Here is a 17274-nt window from a genome sequence, read left to right as displayed (position 1 = left end):
ATGTACGACTAATCTCAGCGTGCCCCGTCAATAAAAGACCAATAATGTAACTAATTCCTATTCAAAATACTTTCTAGAGCACAACACAGATACCTCGTATACATTATTTTTACCACGTATAAAACTTTAAACCATGTAGCTGGCTACAATCCAGGATGTAATTTCAACTTTTAAAAATACCAGTTAATACAAACTTACAATAGGCAGATGTGGATGACATGCGTTTGCCTCTCCACAATTTTCTTCCTGGTTGAGATTCAGTGTTATTTTCCTTTGTGGGAAAACAAAAGTGAGTATATTATAGATTTTAATGCTAATCATACACGTGCATACATTTTATGATGTCTGTAATGACCGTTTCATCATAATGATATCACATATGTGGGATAGATACCGTTGAGTATGAAAATGAGTACGACATCTTTTATTGCTCATCTGAGTCTATTTACAAGTGTCCAACAATTGAATTACTATATATTGTGAAAGCGTCTATGTCATGGTGATCCGAGTCTATTTTAGGTTGCAATGCACGGCGAGTTGTGTTGATAGCGAGAGGTATTTGTGGATACCTTATTCGTTTATTTTTACTTGATATATGTCTCTACCTTTCTCGTTATACATAGGGTTATATCTATATACATTTAGTAAATCGTTGCTTTGAACAAATGGACACAGCAGTGTGTTCAAAACTGATAACGAGAGACTCCCGTTTAAATCAGTGCTTTGTTGTTTTATGATTCACCGTAGTCGAGAAATCGCTGATCTGTTTACTGCCTGAGTACTGGAGTCATCGAGAAAATTAACCAAAAACCCAAGACATTCTTATGATCAGGTGTCCCTGTTTGCTTTACTTCGGTACTGTTTACTTGTTAGGCAGGGAGTAGTTGTACAACTGGTGCATAGTCCTCGACGGATACATGTACTGTTTCTATTAAGAGTGCCATGGAAAACTGAATTTGTTTATATATATACTATTCACACTTTGCTAAGGATCACATCATTGATTCAACAGAAAGCTATGATGTCGGGTCCAATTTGGTTTAAATATCTAAGCTTATCGTAAGCATGGATCCAAGTTTTCAGTATGTCACTACATCTTGTGGATCCCATACCTGCTATTGATAGGTGTTGTGTATTTGTCAATTACTCGTTCCATGAATTGCAAAATGGTTGATTGGTGCCATGAACACCACTTTTATGGTTACTCATGTATCAAGTGCATAAGGTTAGATTAAAGTGGCTGTTCGCCTAAAGCAGGGTTACCATATTAATATTTATCCAGGTTTAAATGGATACAATTTCAAATTATAAATCGATGTTTAAGTACAGTTGGGAATTTGTGTGATCCTTATCAAAGTGTGAGTAGTATGTAATGGATTTATGTGGCACCTGGTATCCAACTCGAAGCCTTTCAACGGCGCATCACAAAGTATAGGAGGGATATTACCCCGGATGACCAAAGCTGATCGTGAGAAGCTAGGAGGTTAATAGTTAATAGGAATGACTTATCTCACCGGGTACATGTACCCATTTTCTGCTGGGTGAAACAGGGGATTTGAACAAACTCACTTGCCTAAGGTGAGACCACATTTATCACATGTTTAGTATTTAGTGATAGTGATTAAATGTTTACTCACTCCAATGCACTCTAGCGTGTGTGCACATTGACGTAACACTGGGAGTCAAATCCACTGCCATTCGTTGAGCGCGAGCGTTAAGAGATACTGCGACTTGTCAGTCAACACCCATATCACTATCAGACAGGAACACCACTCCGCGGCCCCCACCTCCCTACCTCTACCCCGAGTTGACAAGGAGCAGGCAACAATCCCTCATCCTATACATGGTCAGTCCCACCCACAGTAGAATAGTGGACTACTGAATATATCTAAATTCATATCTGTGTATTCACTGCTTGCGTGGAATCACATTTCCTCACCATTCTAGTGATAATACCAAGCGCAATATGGTAGGTTAAAAAAAGGGTTTAACGCTATGTCATAGTGACAGGTAGAATGTTCAACCTGCTGATTCAGGCTAGTCTCGTGAAATGCTATTTTAAGATCTCCTTTTATTCAGTATTATCATACATTCAAATATAAAGCAGGTCGATAGCCAAGACGATGATAGGAAATATGTACGTACATAGAACACGTGTCCATGACGTAGTGATGATATCAAAGATGCACGTTAAAGAAGCTTCCATAACAAACACAACGACAGCAAAGATCTAAGTGAAACTGTTCAGAAGTTATGATTACTAACTTATTCTGTGCAGTCGACAGTTCTGATGTGGGTTTAGGGTGTAATCATCTAAGACAGCTATGAATGTGTATGATTTAACTGTTGTGCACATCCCACATATACAATCAGGTGTATGTCAGCAGAGATGATAAAAAAAGATAACCTGCACATTCACCACATTATACATGCATTATTTCCTTCTGACATTGTTTCGTTGAGGTCTGGTCAAATGGCTGGGTGAGCATGACCAGATCTCTCCACAGGGTTTTATCGCATGATTGTGTACGTTCAACATTTCAGCACCCCAATTTGACTAAAATAATACTTTATGTTTGATTAAACAGATTGGAGAATATGTGCTCTTCAATTGTTAGTAATTGTTTGTGAGGGGTGGGCGGAGGCATGTCATTAAGTAAACATGTCATTGTATGCTTCATTGCAGGTTCGAGCCCCCATGGAACAAACCCAAAACACATTGGCATGGTTTTTGACCACGGTGTTGTTTTTCTCCACCACTGGGACACTCACTGGTAGGACGTTTTATTGGGGTTATTGGGGTTATTGGTATGTTACCATTAGTATATAAACTATTCACCTGGTGCTATGTTCCCTGTTGTACGGAACATCCTGGATAAAGTTATATCTGACACTTAATATCATGCATGATTAGGTTGGACATACCATCAAGTAGGAATGGCCAAAGTGAAAGATGAATCATTTCGAGTTTTTGAGAAAACATTTGATGCCTCACCTTCTGGGTGTTTCACATGTATACGTAGATATTAGTTCTTTATAAAGAACATGACATCATTTTCTTTTTTCCTTATCTCGTCAGATGCTGAATGTCACTGTGCCAGCGAGACTGCCTGTGCCGTGTTTCCCTCTACTCCCTGTAGCCAGGTCGGTGATCCAGACAGATGTCAGGAAGGATGGTTTGGTTCCTATTGCCTGAAACGTGAGTAGATGGTATTCTCATCTTGTTCATCGATGCGCAAGATAACCGAACTCACTCCAGTTAAATTAAGCAATTTCAATCACAGTAGAAATCAATTTCCTCGTTGTATCTGTGGTATTTCCCAAAGTATTTCCTACTTAAAACATATTTCGAAATCCTTTTCAAATACTGACAAGCATCGCGATGTGTCACATATATCCGGGCCTTGGCGTGTCACATATTCAGCAAATTGACAAGACATGATAGATTTCGCATTCATGTATGTGCATGTCCGTAGTCAATGAAGGCATGACCAGTCAAAAACGTTTATATATTTAATTGCGATTTCTTAAATTTGATCTGTAATAGTCTATTTTGAGGAGACATCATATATATATACTGGCCACATAAAGGAACTGTGCACACAGAAATATATAAATATAGGCACACAGTGTCTTTATACATAAAGTATTGGAGACAATTAAACGCTCATGCACATGCCAGGCGACGTGACGTCATTGATGGTGTCCTATGGACTTGCAATGTGTTACTGAACGTGCAGCCGGTGCAGCTGCACACAACATGTGAAACCCAGAAATTGCTGCCATTGCGGAAAGCCTGATCTTTGGTCATTCACATGAGGTGAGGCGAAATTGGGTTTAACGTCGTGCTTGAGAATATTTCGCTCATATGACGACGTGCATGGTGTCCCCCATTCTGATGTTGCTGGAATATTGCTAAACTAGGGGTAAACCATGCTCACCCCTTCACCACTTGGTAGATATAATAACAATTAGTCAATTGCATGTAGGTATTTGTGGTGGCGGTGGTGGTGGGATTGGGTTTAACGTCGTGCTTGAGAGTCGCCTCTAACGACTTACCTGATCGGGTGGTCAGGCTCGTCATTTCGCTCATATGACGACGTGCATGCGTGTGTATGTGTATGTGCGGCTGCTTGTACTAGCCCAGACTGAAGCTTGTTTTATAGTGCTAGCCCACTGAGATACCATGCCGCAGTGAAGCACGGATACCCAACTCAGACACATTATACCGACTCCGAGCCGACCAGTCCTTGTTGTACCCATTAATGCCGAGCACCAGACAGGGACCAACAAGTACCATATTTTAACGTCTTCTGGTATGACGCGGTCGGGGATCGAGCCCGCGGCCTTCCGCTCTCCGGGCGGACGCACTAACCACTACACCACAGAGGCGGTCGCATTCACATGAGAAGTCACATGCACATCATGCCAAGATTAACATCTGCTCAACGTCCAGAAGCCATTGGAATGGTTCGAGCAGGAATGAGCCAACACCAGATGGCAGCACATTTCCAATGCCATCGTAACACGATATCTGCATTGATCAGGCGTTATCGAAACAGTAATGACGTCGCCAACCACCCAGAACGCGTTCTGGGCGTCCCCGACGTAACGACGCCAAGACAGGACAGATGGATTCGGGTCACTCATTGACTTTGTGACTTCGTCCGGTGCCAAAGGCACTGTAAGTCCCCATGGTCTCTAGTATGGTGATCTACCTTCAGTTGTTGTCAATCTATAGCCTGCTGTTATATTGTGTTGTCCTCTATAGTTGAAATGATTAGATTTAATTACTGGTTTTACGTTTCTATCTGTGATAATCTAGTTATTTTACTGTCCTTCGTCGACAGATTTTTGTAATAATTTAATTCCATATATTCCATCAATTTATAACTTCCTAAGTCACGATATGAATGAAATATTGCCGATGTGACTATAAATCTGAACTCACTCAATCATTAGACTCTTAACTATACACGCTCAATATGATATTACTTGTTGCGAAGAAAAATATCATGTCATATCATATGCAGTGGTGACCAAACATGGACTGTGTACCTGAACAACTCAAACACAGACAAGATACAACAGATCAAGCTGTATCTACTTCAGGACTGTGAGTATGGGTATCCATGCAGCGCCTTGAGCATGTACTAGTTGCGTGGATATGTGCGTGATATAAATATCCTATAATAAATTAAAACAAATTAATAATATCCAAATATATATGTTGTTTTTGTTTCGCTAAACAATAATATCGTGTTTAGCTACATATAAATAACTAAATCCTTAAAAAGTATAAGGCATTCTTGGTGTGTGTTTCTTGTGTTACGCACGGAATGTTGTAAGTTCAGCTACCGTTGGGTCATCAACCTTGACCATGTAGACCTCAGGTAACATTTGCCTTTCTTCTGTATGCAATAACCTGTACTTTTTCACATGGCCCCATTCGAAATGTCATCAAATGTATCCCCTGACCCCTTCGCATTCCCAGTTCCGTTCAGAAACAAGGGCATGAAGATATATGTTGGCGGACAACTGTGCTTCCAGTGGTCACATACCACCTATCCGCCTGCTATAGCCGACGTCGAATGTCAGCAAGCACTGACAGGAAACAACCTCACCATACAGACAAGCGATTATCTCACGCTGTGCGAGGTGCAGATATTTGGTAGGTTAACATGCATCTTTGAGCTTTTAAAGGAAAAATGACATGTTTTGACTTAAGAATTAGTTTGAACAATGTGTATGTGGGGGAAAGGTCTAAAGATGAGGCTTGTGAACGTTTTGACTCTGTCCTGAGACAACTGATGACAAACCAATCATTGAAACCCCTTGTGAGTGACATTACAGACAACAGACCCCAAATAAGGGTTCGTAGTGAGAGAGTAGTTATGACAGTAATGCTTTGTACTTTGTCGGTAATGGCGAATTGTCCTCCCAGTTTCTACTTATTGTCTTGTTATATTTATTGTTCGAAAGGAAAACGCTCTTTCTACAGTTTTGTTGATTGTTAATTATGAAACGTGATATTACTTTGATTTTGATCTTGTCAATTACAATTCCTGTTTGGTACACATCATGCTCGTTTTCAGTTTGTAGTCACGGCTGGTTTGGTGAGGACTGTGACAAACAGTGTCATTGTTCGCTAAACACAGAGGTATGTGAAAAGATCACTGGACAGTGTCTTGGTGGATGTGCTCCAGGATACATGGAAATAGACTGCCAAACAGGTACATGCTCTGAACGTCATAATTGTCGGAATTTTGCAATATTTTATTGTAGATACTACATGATGTATTGGATGTTAATCTACCCAACGTGAGTCTTTTGAGCAAATTGTGTCGCTGAGACAAGTTAGCAAAACATCTTGGATCTTCACAAAAACCATAAAGGTGAGGATTTAAAGACATGTGTTTGTCTAATGTATGTTAAAGATCGGAATATTTTACTTCATGTACAATATGTAAATATTAATGTAAGGGAGAAATCTGTATAGTGAAGCAGGAGACGCCATTCAGCATACATGTACGTAGCAGGGAACTGGAGAAAGTAGACCTTAGTGCTGGTATTGGCATACAACATGCGATACGATATATCACTATACTAAATTTTTAGTCACGACGATATATTGCCAAAGTATTGTGCACAAAAGCTGCGATACGATACGAATCCCGATACAAGGGTGGCGATACGTATTACGATACTAAAATCTTTAATTCTAACACCAACTGTAAAAAAAACTTAAGCTCAAAACAAAATTTTAAATTTTCCGCCAGCGTTGTTCAATTTTCATTCGGAAACGAGATAATTTAGTTTATACAAGGACTTTGTGAATGTTGATAACATGGGAGCGCTATGTCTGACACTATTCTTGACGCAAGAATTTCCGAGAAAACGTTTACTTATGAAGGGAAAATAAGTAAGCCTATATTTTAATAATCAAACAAAAGTAAGTCTTTTTTCTTGACAGATATCGCGATTTGGCAATATTCAAAGATAAACATGGATGTACTGTGGCTCATTTGAAGTATCGTATCGGGATATACAAGAATGTAAAACTTTGTATTGATTCACTGTATCAGCGGCCCATGGATCGATGCATCGATGTGTATCGATGACTTGTCACACCACTAGTATACTTTCTAGTGTATGAAATTGATTGTATGCAAAGCATTAGGACTTAAGTTTTAAACAGACATTTTCAAGTGTGTAACATTCTAATATGTGACTTGATGTGCGACAAAACTAACGGAACCTGCGGGAGTGGATGTGATGGAGGGTATTCAGGTGCTCGCTGAAATGGAATAATATAAACACTACTTCAAGTACGTCCTTTCAGACAGAAAGATTTATTCGGTAATATTTTCGGTAATAAAGCTGTGTATAGTTTAGTATTAATTAATGTTATATTTCCTCATTCCTTATATGGCGTACTTGTGGAAAATATTTACTTAATGATTTTAAAATATGGATATTTTCTTTGAGAACTTGGGAAGTATAATATAGAACAAACTTTATGGATAACTTCTTTTTATTCGTGAGTGCGACGTTTCGATACAGATTCTTGTACCGTTGTCAAGCATAATGGAACATGAAGAAGGGGAAGTGTATATATACTGAATGTAACAATGTAACAAAGAAGACAACATAATAAAAAACACGAATAAAAAGAAGTTGTTATCCATAAAGTTTGTTCTATATAATATGGATATTGTCCGACTACAACAGTCGGATGAAGGTTTCAGTTGTCGGTGGTTGAGTGAGATGATTTGAAAAAAAGTCAGCTCTTTATTGGGAATATTTTGGAGTTCATCTTCGATGTAAAGAAGCAGAGACGTTCATTATACGGGGTGTTTGTATGACGGCCACATTCCATTGTCCTTTCAAATAATAGAGACACCAAGAATATATACTTCGTTATGTTCACAGCATGTCCTAATGGTTACTATGGTCCTAACTGTGACGACCAGTGTGGCAACTGTGTGGATGGTGATGTTTGCATCAAGACAAATGGAACATGTCCTGGAGGATGTGCCGCAGGGTGGATCAACGACAGGTGTAATCACCGTAAGTCATACATGTGTATTGTATGACATGTCACCATATGAATACCAAATAAAATAGAACCAGATCTGATGATACATTTTCATTATTGGTGACACACGAAGTTTCATGAGTGAAGCTATTGGTCCATACATTTGCTTATGCGAAGAAAGTAGAGTCAATAGAAGTAGTTTATATCCTTTTCAATTTAAATTGTTGTATATATTTACATTTACTAATATTTGTATTTCCATATTTTGTTCCACCTTCTAAGTTTAAAGCACTCTTTTTGTAGCATGTCCAGATGGTTACTACGGTACCGCCTACACGTCCAAATGTGGAAACTGTCTTGACAAAGATGTGTGTAACAAGTCTACTGGAACATGTCCCAACGGATGTGCAGCAGGGTGGATGGAGAACACGTGTCATAACATCATGACATCATTTTCTTTTTTCCTTATCTCGTCAGATGCTGAATGTCACTGTGCCAGTGAGACTGCCTGCGCCGTGTTCCCCTCTAAGTCCCTGTAGCCAGGTCGGCGATCCAGACAGATGTCGGGAAGGATGGTTTGTATCCTACTGCCAGAAACGTGAGTAGATGGTATTCTCATCTTGTTCATCGATGCGCAAGATAACCGAACTCACTCCGGTTGAATTAAGCAATTTCAATCACAGTAGAAATCAATTTCCTCGTTGTATCTGTGGTATTTCCCAAAGTATTTCCTACTTATAACATATTTAGAAATCCTTTTCAAATACTGATAAGCATCGCGATGTGTCACATATATCCGGGCCTTGGCGTGTCACATATTCAGCAAATTGACAAGACATGATAGATTTCGCATTCATGTATGTGCATGTCCGTAGTCAATGGAGGTATGACCAGTCAAAAACGTTTATATATTTGAATGCGATTTCTTAAATTTGATCTGTAATAGTCTATTTTGAGGAGACATCATATATATACTGGCCACATAAAGAAACTGTGCACACAGAAATATATAAATATAGACACACAGTGTCTTTATACATAAAGTATTGGAGACAATCAAACGCTCATGCACATGCCAGGCGACGTGACGTCATTGATGGTGTCCTATGGACTTGCAGTGTGTTACTGAACGTGCAGCCCGTGCAGCTGCACACAACATGTGAAACTCAGAAATTGCTGTCATTGTCGAAAGCCTGATCTTTGGTCATTCACATGAGGTGAGGCGAAATTGGGTTTGACGTCGTGCTTGAGAATATTTCGCTCATATGACGACGTGCATGCGTGTGTATGTGTATGTGCGGCTTCCTCTACTAGCCCAGACTGAAGCTGGTTTTATAGTGCTAGCCCACTCAGATACCATGCCGCAGTGAAGCATGAATACCCCACTCAGACACATTATACTGACTCCGAGCCGACCAGTCCTTGTTGTACCCATTAATGCCGAGCACCAGACAGGGACCAACAAGTACCATATTTTAACATCTTTTGGTATGACGCGGTCGGGGATCGAACCCGCGACCTTCTGCTCTCCGGGCGGACGCACTAACCACTACACCACGGAGGCGGTCTCATTCACATGAGAAGTCACATGCACATAATGCCAAGATTAACATCTGCTCAACGTCCAGAAGCCATTGGAATGGTTCGAGCAGGAATGAGCCAACACCAGATGACAGCACATTTCCAATGCCATCGTAACACGATATCTGCATTGATCAGGCGTTATCGAAACAGTAATGACGTCGCCAACCACCCAGAACGCGTTCTGGGCGTCCCCGACGTAACGACGGCAAGACAGGACAGATGGATTCGGGTCACTCGTTGACTTTATGACTTCGTCCTGTGCCCCCCTTACTCGATTTTGAACTTCTGACATCATCGTTACGGATATTGTTTATGGTCTTTTGACATTTTGTTGTGGTCCGATACTTCTGCTTATAAATTGTCTACATCATTTCGTCTTTTCTGTGTTGCATTCCAATTCTGAAGGAATTTTCTGTGTGCACAGTTTCTTTAGGTGGCTAGTATATATTGTTAATCTTGTTTTATCGTTCACCCGTTTTTTCCCTATTCCCTGGTTTAATTAACACTTTGCAGAAGACTACTGAAAGAACATCAACAATGTTTCAAACAATGTCCCGTGTAATACCATAAAACGGGTGAATGATTTGATATCTTAGGAGCGAAAGCAGGTTAGATAACAATACCATGTACGATTTTCATAAATATGGTATTACACGGGCCATCGTTTACTATTGTATTTATTGCTCACCCAACATTAGCAAAAGATATCTCAGAATTCAACTTACAGACAGAGTGCATTACGCTGTCATAACACTGTCATTCACGCGTATGAATACATTTCATTTATGATTGTCAACATTAGGCAGTGACCGGAGACACAAGCTTTAGGAGTGACTGTTCGTACATATTTGATGTCAACACATGTATGTGTCTTAGATCTCTCCTTGAATTCCAAGAATTCCCTTAGCTATGTAAAGAATGTTTTAAATAAAACACCTGAGATATCGCGACTTCGAGGTGTGATGTGAATGACAGCCGACATTTTGTTTCGATCACATCACTTTGGTCATGTGACTGAGTGCATATACTTCCGGCAGCAATGTGTAATAACATTGTAGATTTATTAAACAGTGATATCTTCAACGGATGAGTAGTAAATATATGTGTTGCGCAATTACGTTCGTATGACTCTTCAATGTCAAAACAATAAAGGATTTTTTTATAGCATTAATTATCATTATTGTCATTGCTGTTTTAAAGGAAATAGAATTGTAAGATATATTTTGATTAACGTTGTTTAAATAGATAAATGTTTTATGAGTGGTATTTTAAATAAATAACTCATATTGTTACTGGCTGTATCCTCGAGGGGGGTTAAAGTACTGTAAAATTATTCTCCTCCTGAGAGGGTACGTAAGTCCCCAAACAATTCAAGTAAATTTAAACATACTATCATTTTAACTGCAGGATATATGTTATTTTAATTTATGGCTAGATTGTCAAAATTGCTTACATCTGATGGGATGGTGTAAATCCAACTATGGTCCATGCAGGTAGCCAAAGACACTATAAGTCCCCATGGTCTCTAGTATGGTGATCTACCTTCAGTTTTTGTCAATCTATAGCCTGCTGTTATATTGTGTTGTCCTCTATAGTTGAAATGATTAGATTTAATTACTGGTTTTACGTTTCTATCTGTGATAATCTAGTTATTTTACTGTCCTTCGTCGACAGGTTTTTGTAATAATTTAATTCCATATATTCCATCAATTTATAACTTCCTAAGTCACGATATGAATGAAATATTGCCGATGTGACTATAAATCTGAACTCACTCAATCATTAGACTCTTAACTATACACGCTCAATATGATATTACTTGTTGCGAAGAAAAATATCATGTCATATCATATGCAGTGGTGTCTGGAATATATTTGGAATGCTGTTTCTCCTCTGTAATCATGATCCCACGTTTGCTTGTTATGAAGGACGTATGAAACTTGACTATGTCAAGTAAAATGGACAGTTAGAAATAATGTACCCGGCCATGTATTAACTGTTGTCATTAAATAAACCTAATTGTGTATAATGTACTTGTTTTCACTTTCTTCAGGAAATATTGCCTTAGGACGAATTGCCAGACAGAGCAGTACTCTCACTGAATCCACCGTCCGGACAGGGAATACAACACACCGTTATGAGGCCTGGTACGGCGTGGATGGCAGAGCTACCACCGACGTCCATAGTAAACCACTGACATGTACACATACCAACAGTGGAGACCAAACATGGACTGTGTACCTGAACAACTCAAACACAGACAAGATACAACAGATCAAGCTGTATCTACGTCAGCACTGTGAGTATGGGTATCCATGCAGCGCCTTGAGCATGTACTAGTTGCGTGGATATGTGCGTGATATAAATATCCTATAATAAATTAAAACAAATTAATAATATCCAAATATATATATTGTTTTTGTTTCGCTAAACAATAATATCGTGTTAAGCTACATATAAACAACTAAATCCTTAAAAAGTATAAGGCATTCTTGGTGTGTGTTTCTTGTGTTACGCACGGAATGTTGTAAGTTCAGCTACCGTTGGGTCATCAACCTTGACCATGTAGACCTCAGGTAACATTTGCCTTTCTTCTGTATGCAATAACCTGTACTTTTTCACATGGCCCCATTCGAAATGTCATCAAATGTATCCCCTGACCCCTTCGCATTCCCAGTTCCGTTCAGAAACAAGGGCATGAAGATATATGTTGGCGGACAACTGTGCTTCCAGTGGTCACATACCACCTATCCGCCTGCTATAGCCGACGTCGAATGTCAGCAAGCACTGACAGGAAACAACCTCACCATACAGACAAGCGATTATCTCACGCTGTGCGAGGTGCAGATATTTGGTAGGTTAACATGCATCTTTGAGCTTTTAAAGGAAAAATGACATGTTTTGACTTAAGAATTAGTTTGAACAATGTGTATGTGGGGGAAAGGTCTAAAGATGAGGCTTGTGAACGTTTTGACTCTGTCCTGAGACAACTGATGACAAACCAATCATTGAAACCCCTTGTGAATTGACATTACAGACAACAGACCCCAAATAAGGGTTCGTAGTGAGAGAGTAGTTATGACAGTAATGCTTTGTACTTTGTCGGTAATGGCGAATTGTCCTCCCAGTTTCTACTTATTGTCTTGTTATATTTATTGTTCGAAAGGAAAACGCTCTTTCTACAGTTTTGTTGATTGTTAATTATGAAACGTGATATTACTTTGATTTTGATCTTGTCAATTACAATTCCTGTTTGGTACACATCATGCTCGTTTTCAGTTTGTAGTCACGGCTGGTTTGGTGAGGACTGTGACAAACAGTGTCATTGTTCGCTAAACACAGAGGTATGTGAAAAGATCACTGGACAGTGTCTTGGTGGATGTGCTCCAGGATACATGGAAATAGACTGCCAAACAGGTACATGCTCTGAACGTAATAATTGTCGGAATTTTGTAATATTTTATTGTAGATACTACATGATGTATTGGATGTTAATCCACCCAACGTGAGTCTTTTGAGCAAATGGTTTCGCTGAGACAAGTTAGCAAAACATCTTGGATCTTCACAAAAAATCTCAAGGGTGAGGATTTAAAGACATTGTCAGTATATTTTACCAGGTGTAAGGAAAACTCATAAACCTACAAATGCCTTCTTCGTAAGTACATATGGGGTCTCTGGGATTCATGCATTATTTTGTCATTAGCAGTACAGATACAGCGTTCATCATGTGTTTGTTTAATGTATGTTAAAGATCGGAATATTTTACTTCATGTACAATATGTAAATATTAATGTAAGGGAGAAATCTGTATAGTGAGGCAGGACACGCCATTCAGCATACATGTACGTAACAGGGAACTGGAGAAAGTATACCTTAGTGCTAAATTTTTAGTCACGACGATATATTGCCAAAGTATAGTGCACTAAAGCTGCGATACGATACGAATCCCGATACAAGGGTGGCGATACGTATTACGATACTAAAGTCTTTAATTCTAACACCAACTATAAAAAACCTTAAGCTCAAAACAAAATTTTATAGTATTTCGTCAAATTCCGCCAGCGTTGTTCAATTTTCATTCGGAAATGAGATAATTTAGTTTATACACGGACTTTGTGAATGTTGATAACATGGGAGCGCTATGTCTGACACTATTCTTGACGCAAGAATTTCCGAGAAAACGTTTACTTATGAAGGGAAAATAAGTAAGCCTATATTTTAATAATCAAACAAAAGTAAGTCTTTGTTCTTGACAGATATCGAGATTTGGCAATATTCAAAGTTAAACATCGATGTATCGTGGCTCATTTGAAGTGTCGTATCGGGATATACAAGAATTTAAAACTTTGTATTGATTCACTGTATCGGCGGCCCATGGATCGATGCATCGATGTGTATCGATGACTTGTCACACCACTAGTATACTTTCTAGTGTATGAAATTGATTGTATGCAAAGCGTTAGTACTTAAGTTTTAAACAGACATTTTCAAGTGTGTAACATTATAATATGTGACTTGATGTGTGGCCCACATTCAGTCCTTATACTGTATTAAATATTGGCATAACCTTCGAGGTTTGAACCTGAAATTTGAGTATGTGCATGTCTACATTAAAATAATCACAGGTTATTGTAAGCAATATTGAACAAACATTATGCGACAAAACTAATGGAACCTGCGGGAGTGGATGTGATGGAGGGTATTCAGGTGCTCGCTGAAATGGAATTATATAAACACAACTTCAAGTACGTCCTTTCAGACAGAAAGATTTATTCAGTAATATTTTCGGTAATAAAGCTGTGTATAGTTTAGCATTAATTAATGTTATATTTACTCATTCCTTATATGGGGTACTTGTGGAAAATATTTACTTAATGATTTTAAAATATGGATATTGTCCGACTACAACAGTCGGATGAAGGTTTCAGTTGTCGGTGGTTGAGTGAGATGATTTGAAAAACAGTCAGCTCTTTATTGGGAATAGTTTGGAGTTCATTTTCGATGTTAAGAAGCAGAGACGTTCATTATACGGGGTGTTTGTATGACGGCCACATTCCATTGTCCTTTCAAATAATAGAGACACCAAGAATATATACTTCGTTATGTTCACAGCATGTCCTAATGGTTACTATGGTCCTAACTGTGACGACCAGTGTGGCAACTGTGTGGATGGTGATGTTTACATCAAGACAAATGGAACATGTCCTGGAGGATGTGCCGCAGGGTGGATCAACGACAGGTGTAATCACCGTAAGTCATACATGTGTATTGTATGACATGTCACCATATGAATCACTCAGTTTGTTTCCCGCTCTGTTGTCCTCCGCCGTGATATTGCAGGAGTGAGTAACGGCATCTGGTGGTCAGGCTCGCTGACTGGGTTGACACGTCATTGTATCCCTACTGCGTAGATTGATGTTCATGCTGTTGACCCCTTGGGTGTGCCTTCGATGGCCGCCATATTGAGTGCTACTTCCGGGCCAAAGTTCTCTTCAAAAACTTTCAGACTTCTTCACGGGATTTTCAAAAGCAAACTTACCAGGGAAAAGTCTTCAACAAGCTGGTTTAGATGTTGTCTGTTGTTGCTGTACGTTTTCTGTTCTTAGTCATTTGTCAAAAGTCACGTAGTTTGGCGGCCATATTGGATTGAAAAGAGTGCAAAAATGCGATATGCTATCAGAACGGCATAAAACAGCATATATCTCCGTCAGCATTGACCCAATAGCGTCCATATTTGGTATGTGTCTCTGCCATGACATTCCGATGATTTTCGATTGCTTTGTTCCAAGGGGATACGTCCCGCCGTTTGGCCGCCATCTTGGATTTAAACTTATTTTTTTCAGATTGCCATACCAACGAAAGTTGAAAAGGGAGAGACTTGACATGTACTATATAAGTAGGCACAATTAATGGGAAGCTTTCTGCACAATCTCAGTTCTGTATGTCGAATAGTTACGGAGAAAATAGCGGGGAAATAGTTTGGCGGACAGACAAGCGGACAGACGTCGGGATCAGTTTTGCCGAGTTTGACCATTCCATACGATACACTAGGTCCGGGCAAAGCAGAAACACCAATTCTTTGTAGCCCAGAAGCAGCAACAGCGGCGTCTTAGCTCGTCAAAGAAGTACTTTTTCTTGCGACGGACCGGTCAAATGACTTTGACCCCCGTGACCTTGTTGACCTTGACCATTAGAAAGTCTGTTGGGCTGTCTACCATGTCCAGGGGTTAAAACCCTGATTCAAAATTAATTCCAAAATTTCAACGTTTGACAGCAAACATCTCAATAACGAATTGTTCCAACACTTCCAAATTTCTGGTACAGATGCACAATCGAATTCCCAACAATTTTGCCTGAACGGGTCAAGTCGCTAAAACGTACCGTTTGGCAGTTATTTTCGTTTTCAGTCTTTTGGCCATGTTTTTCAGCAGTTTTCTGAGTAGTTTGCTCCCAAAATGTGCAGATTCTGCACAAAAAGTGCGAGTATGGTAGATGGTGTCTTGGTGATTCCAGAACACTAATTGTTTTGACCGTAGACCCAAGAACAACTGAAATACAGCCTTTTAAAGAGGGAACTATTTCTTCTCCGGAACTTCTTAAAAGGTACATGACCCCGCGACCCCGGCTGTATTTGGAAGATCCGCTCGCCTGTCAAAAAACGTGTTCTGGCTCCGTTTTGGACGATGATTTCTAGCCCTCAGATACAATAGATAGAACTAAAGCCAAGGAGACCTTATCGTTGCCTGCAACTGTATCAATACCTTATAACAAGTCACAATTTAAATTCTGGACTCACAAAAGTCCAGAAACTCTCCGCACTGTGGACACTTTCTGACAAGGGATTTGACCAAATGGAACATGCAGTTGTTATTAATACATGCCAAGGATGAAAAAAAAATTTCCGAAAACTTTAAATTTAAACTCGCTCGCCCATGGGCCACTGTTCGCCCATGGGCAGGCGAGTTTAAATTTAAAGTTTTCGAAATTTTTCATCCTTGGCATGTATTCATAACAACTGCATGTTCCATTTGGTCAAATCCTTCAGAAAGTGCCCACAGTGCGAGAATTCTGGACTTTTGTGAGTCCAGAATTAAATTGTGACGTGTTAATGCTATAATGATAATAAAAATATGTGCCAAAAGCAGGGTCCATTTGAAGATTCCGATTTTTTCAGGAGCATCTGTTTCGGAATCGCAATTAAATTGTGAACATAACAGGGTAAATCCAACGTTATATTCCATTGACTAATGTATATGATTGTATTTGCTGGTGCATTGTTTTATTTCACTCATTTAAGTATATGCGTTAGCTAATGCAGCGTTTTATTTCACTCTGATATGTATATGTAGTCGCTTACTGTTAATGTTTATTTCACTTGTTTATGTATTCGCTAGTGTGTTGCTTTCGTTTAGCAATATTCAAGCTATATAACGGCGGTATGTAAATAATCGGGCCTGAAGCAGACAATCCAGTGACATTATGAGCATCGAGCTACGGCATAAGGGATGCGATGACATGTATCACCCACGTCAGCGAGCTTGACCACCCGAGCCCGTTAGTTGGTATTATTTTCTAATATTCTATATTTCAGATTGAAGAAACAACTAGCTGCTTTACAGAAGAAGCCTGAAAATGACTACATGTCTTTAGAT

General features: G+C 39.3%; 2 protein-coding genes across 2 annotated transcripts in view; both read left to right on the top strand.

The window, feature by feature from the left end:
* Positions 1 to 204: 204 nt before the first annotated feature.
* LOC124261628 (multiple epidermal growth factor-like domains protein 6) overlaps positions 205 to 17274 on the top strand; it is a 69326-nt gene continuing 52256 nt past the window's right edge. The window contains exons 1-2 of the mRNA XM_046695966.1: positions 205 to 289; positions 2687 to 2774. Of these exons, the coding sequence (XP_046551922.1) occupies positions 2699 to 2774 (76 nt within the window). The 5' untranslated portion in view covers positions 205 to 289; positions 2687 to 2698. The remainder of the gene's footprint in view (positions 290 to 2686; positions 2775 to 17274) is intronic.
* LOC124261630 (protein draper-like) lies at positions 6192 to 15496 on the top strand. The gene is made up of 7 exons (XM_046695971.1): positions 6192 to 6233; positions 7933 to 8070; positions 11676 to 11921; positions 12300 to 12476; positions 12902 to 13039; positions 14735 to 14872; positions 15466 to 15496. The coding sequence occupies exons 1-7, from the start codon at positions 6212 to 6214 to the stop codon at positions 15486 to 15488; spliced, it is 882 nt and encodes a 293-aa protein (XP_046551927.1). The 5' UTR covers positions 6192 to 6211; the 3' UTR covers positions 15489 to 15496.

The sequence above is a fragment of the Haliotis rubra genome, unplaced genomic scaffold, assembly GCF_003918875.1.
Source record: "Haliotis rubra isolate DU_JTF1 unplaced genomic scaffold, ASM391887v1 Scf801, whole genome shotgun sequence".
In the NCBI taxonomy this organism is placed as follows: domain Eukaryota; kingdom Metazoa; phylum Mollusca; class Gastropoda; order Lepetellida; family Haliotidae; genus Haliotis; species Haliotis rubra.
Note: the sequence above shows the minus strand (reverse complement) of the source record. Positions and strands in the feature narration are given on the sequence as shown.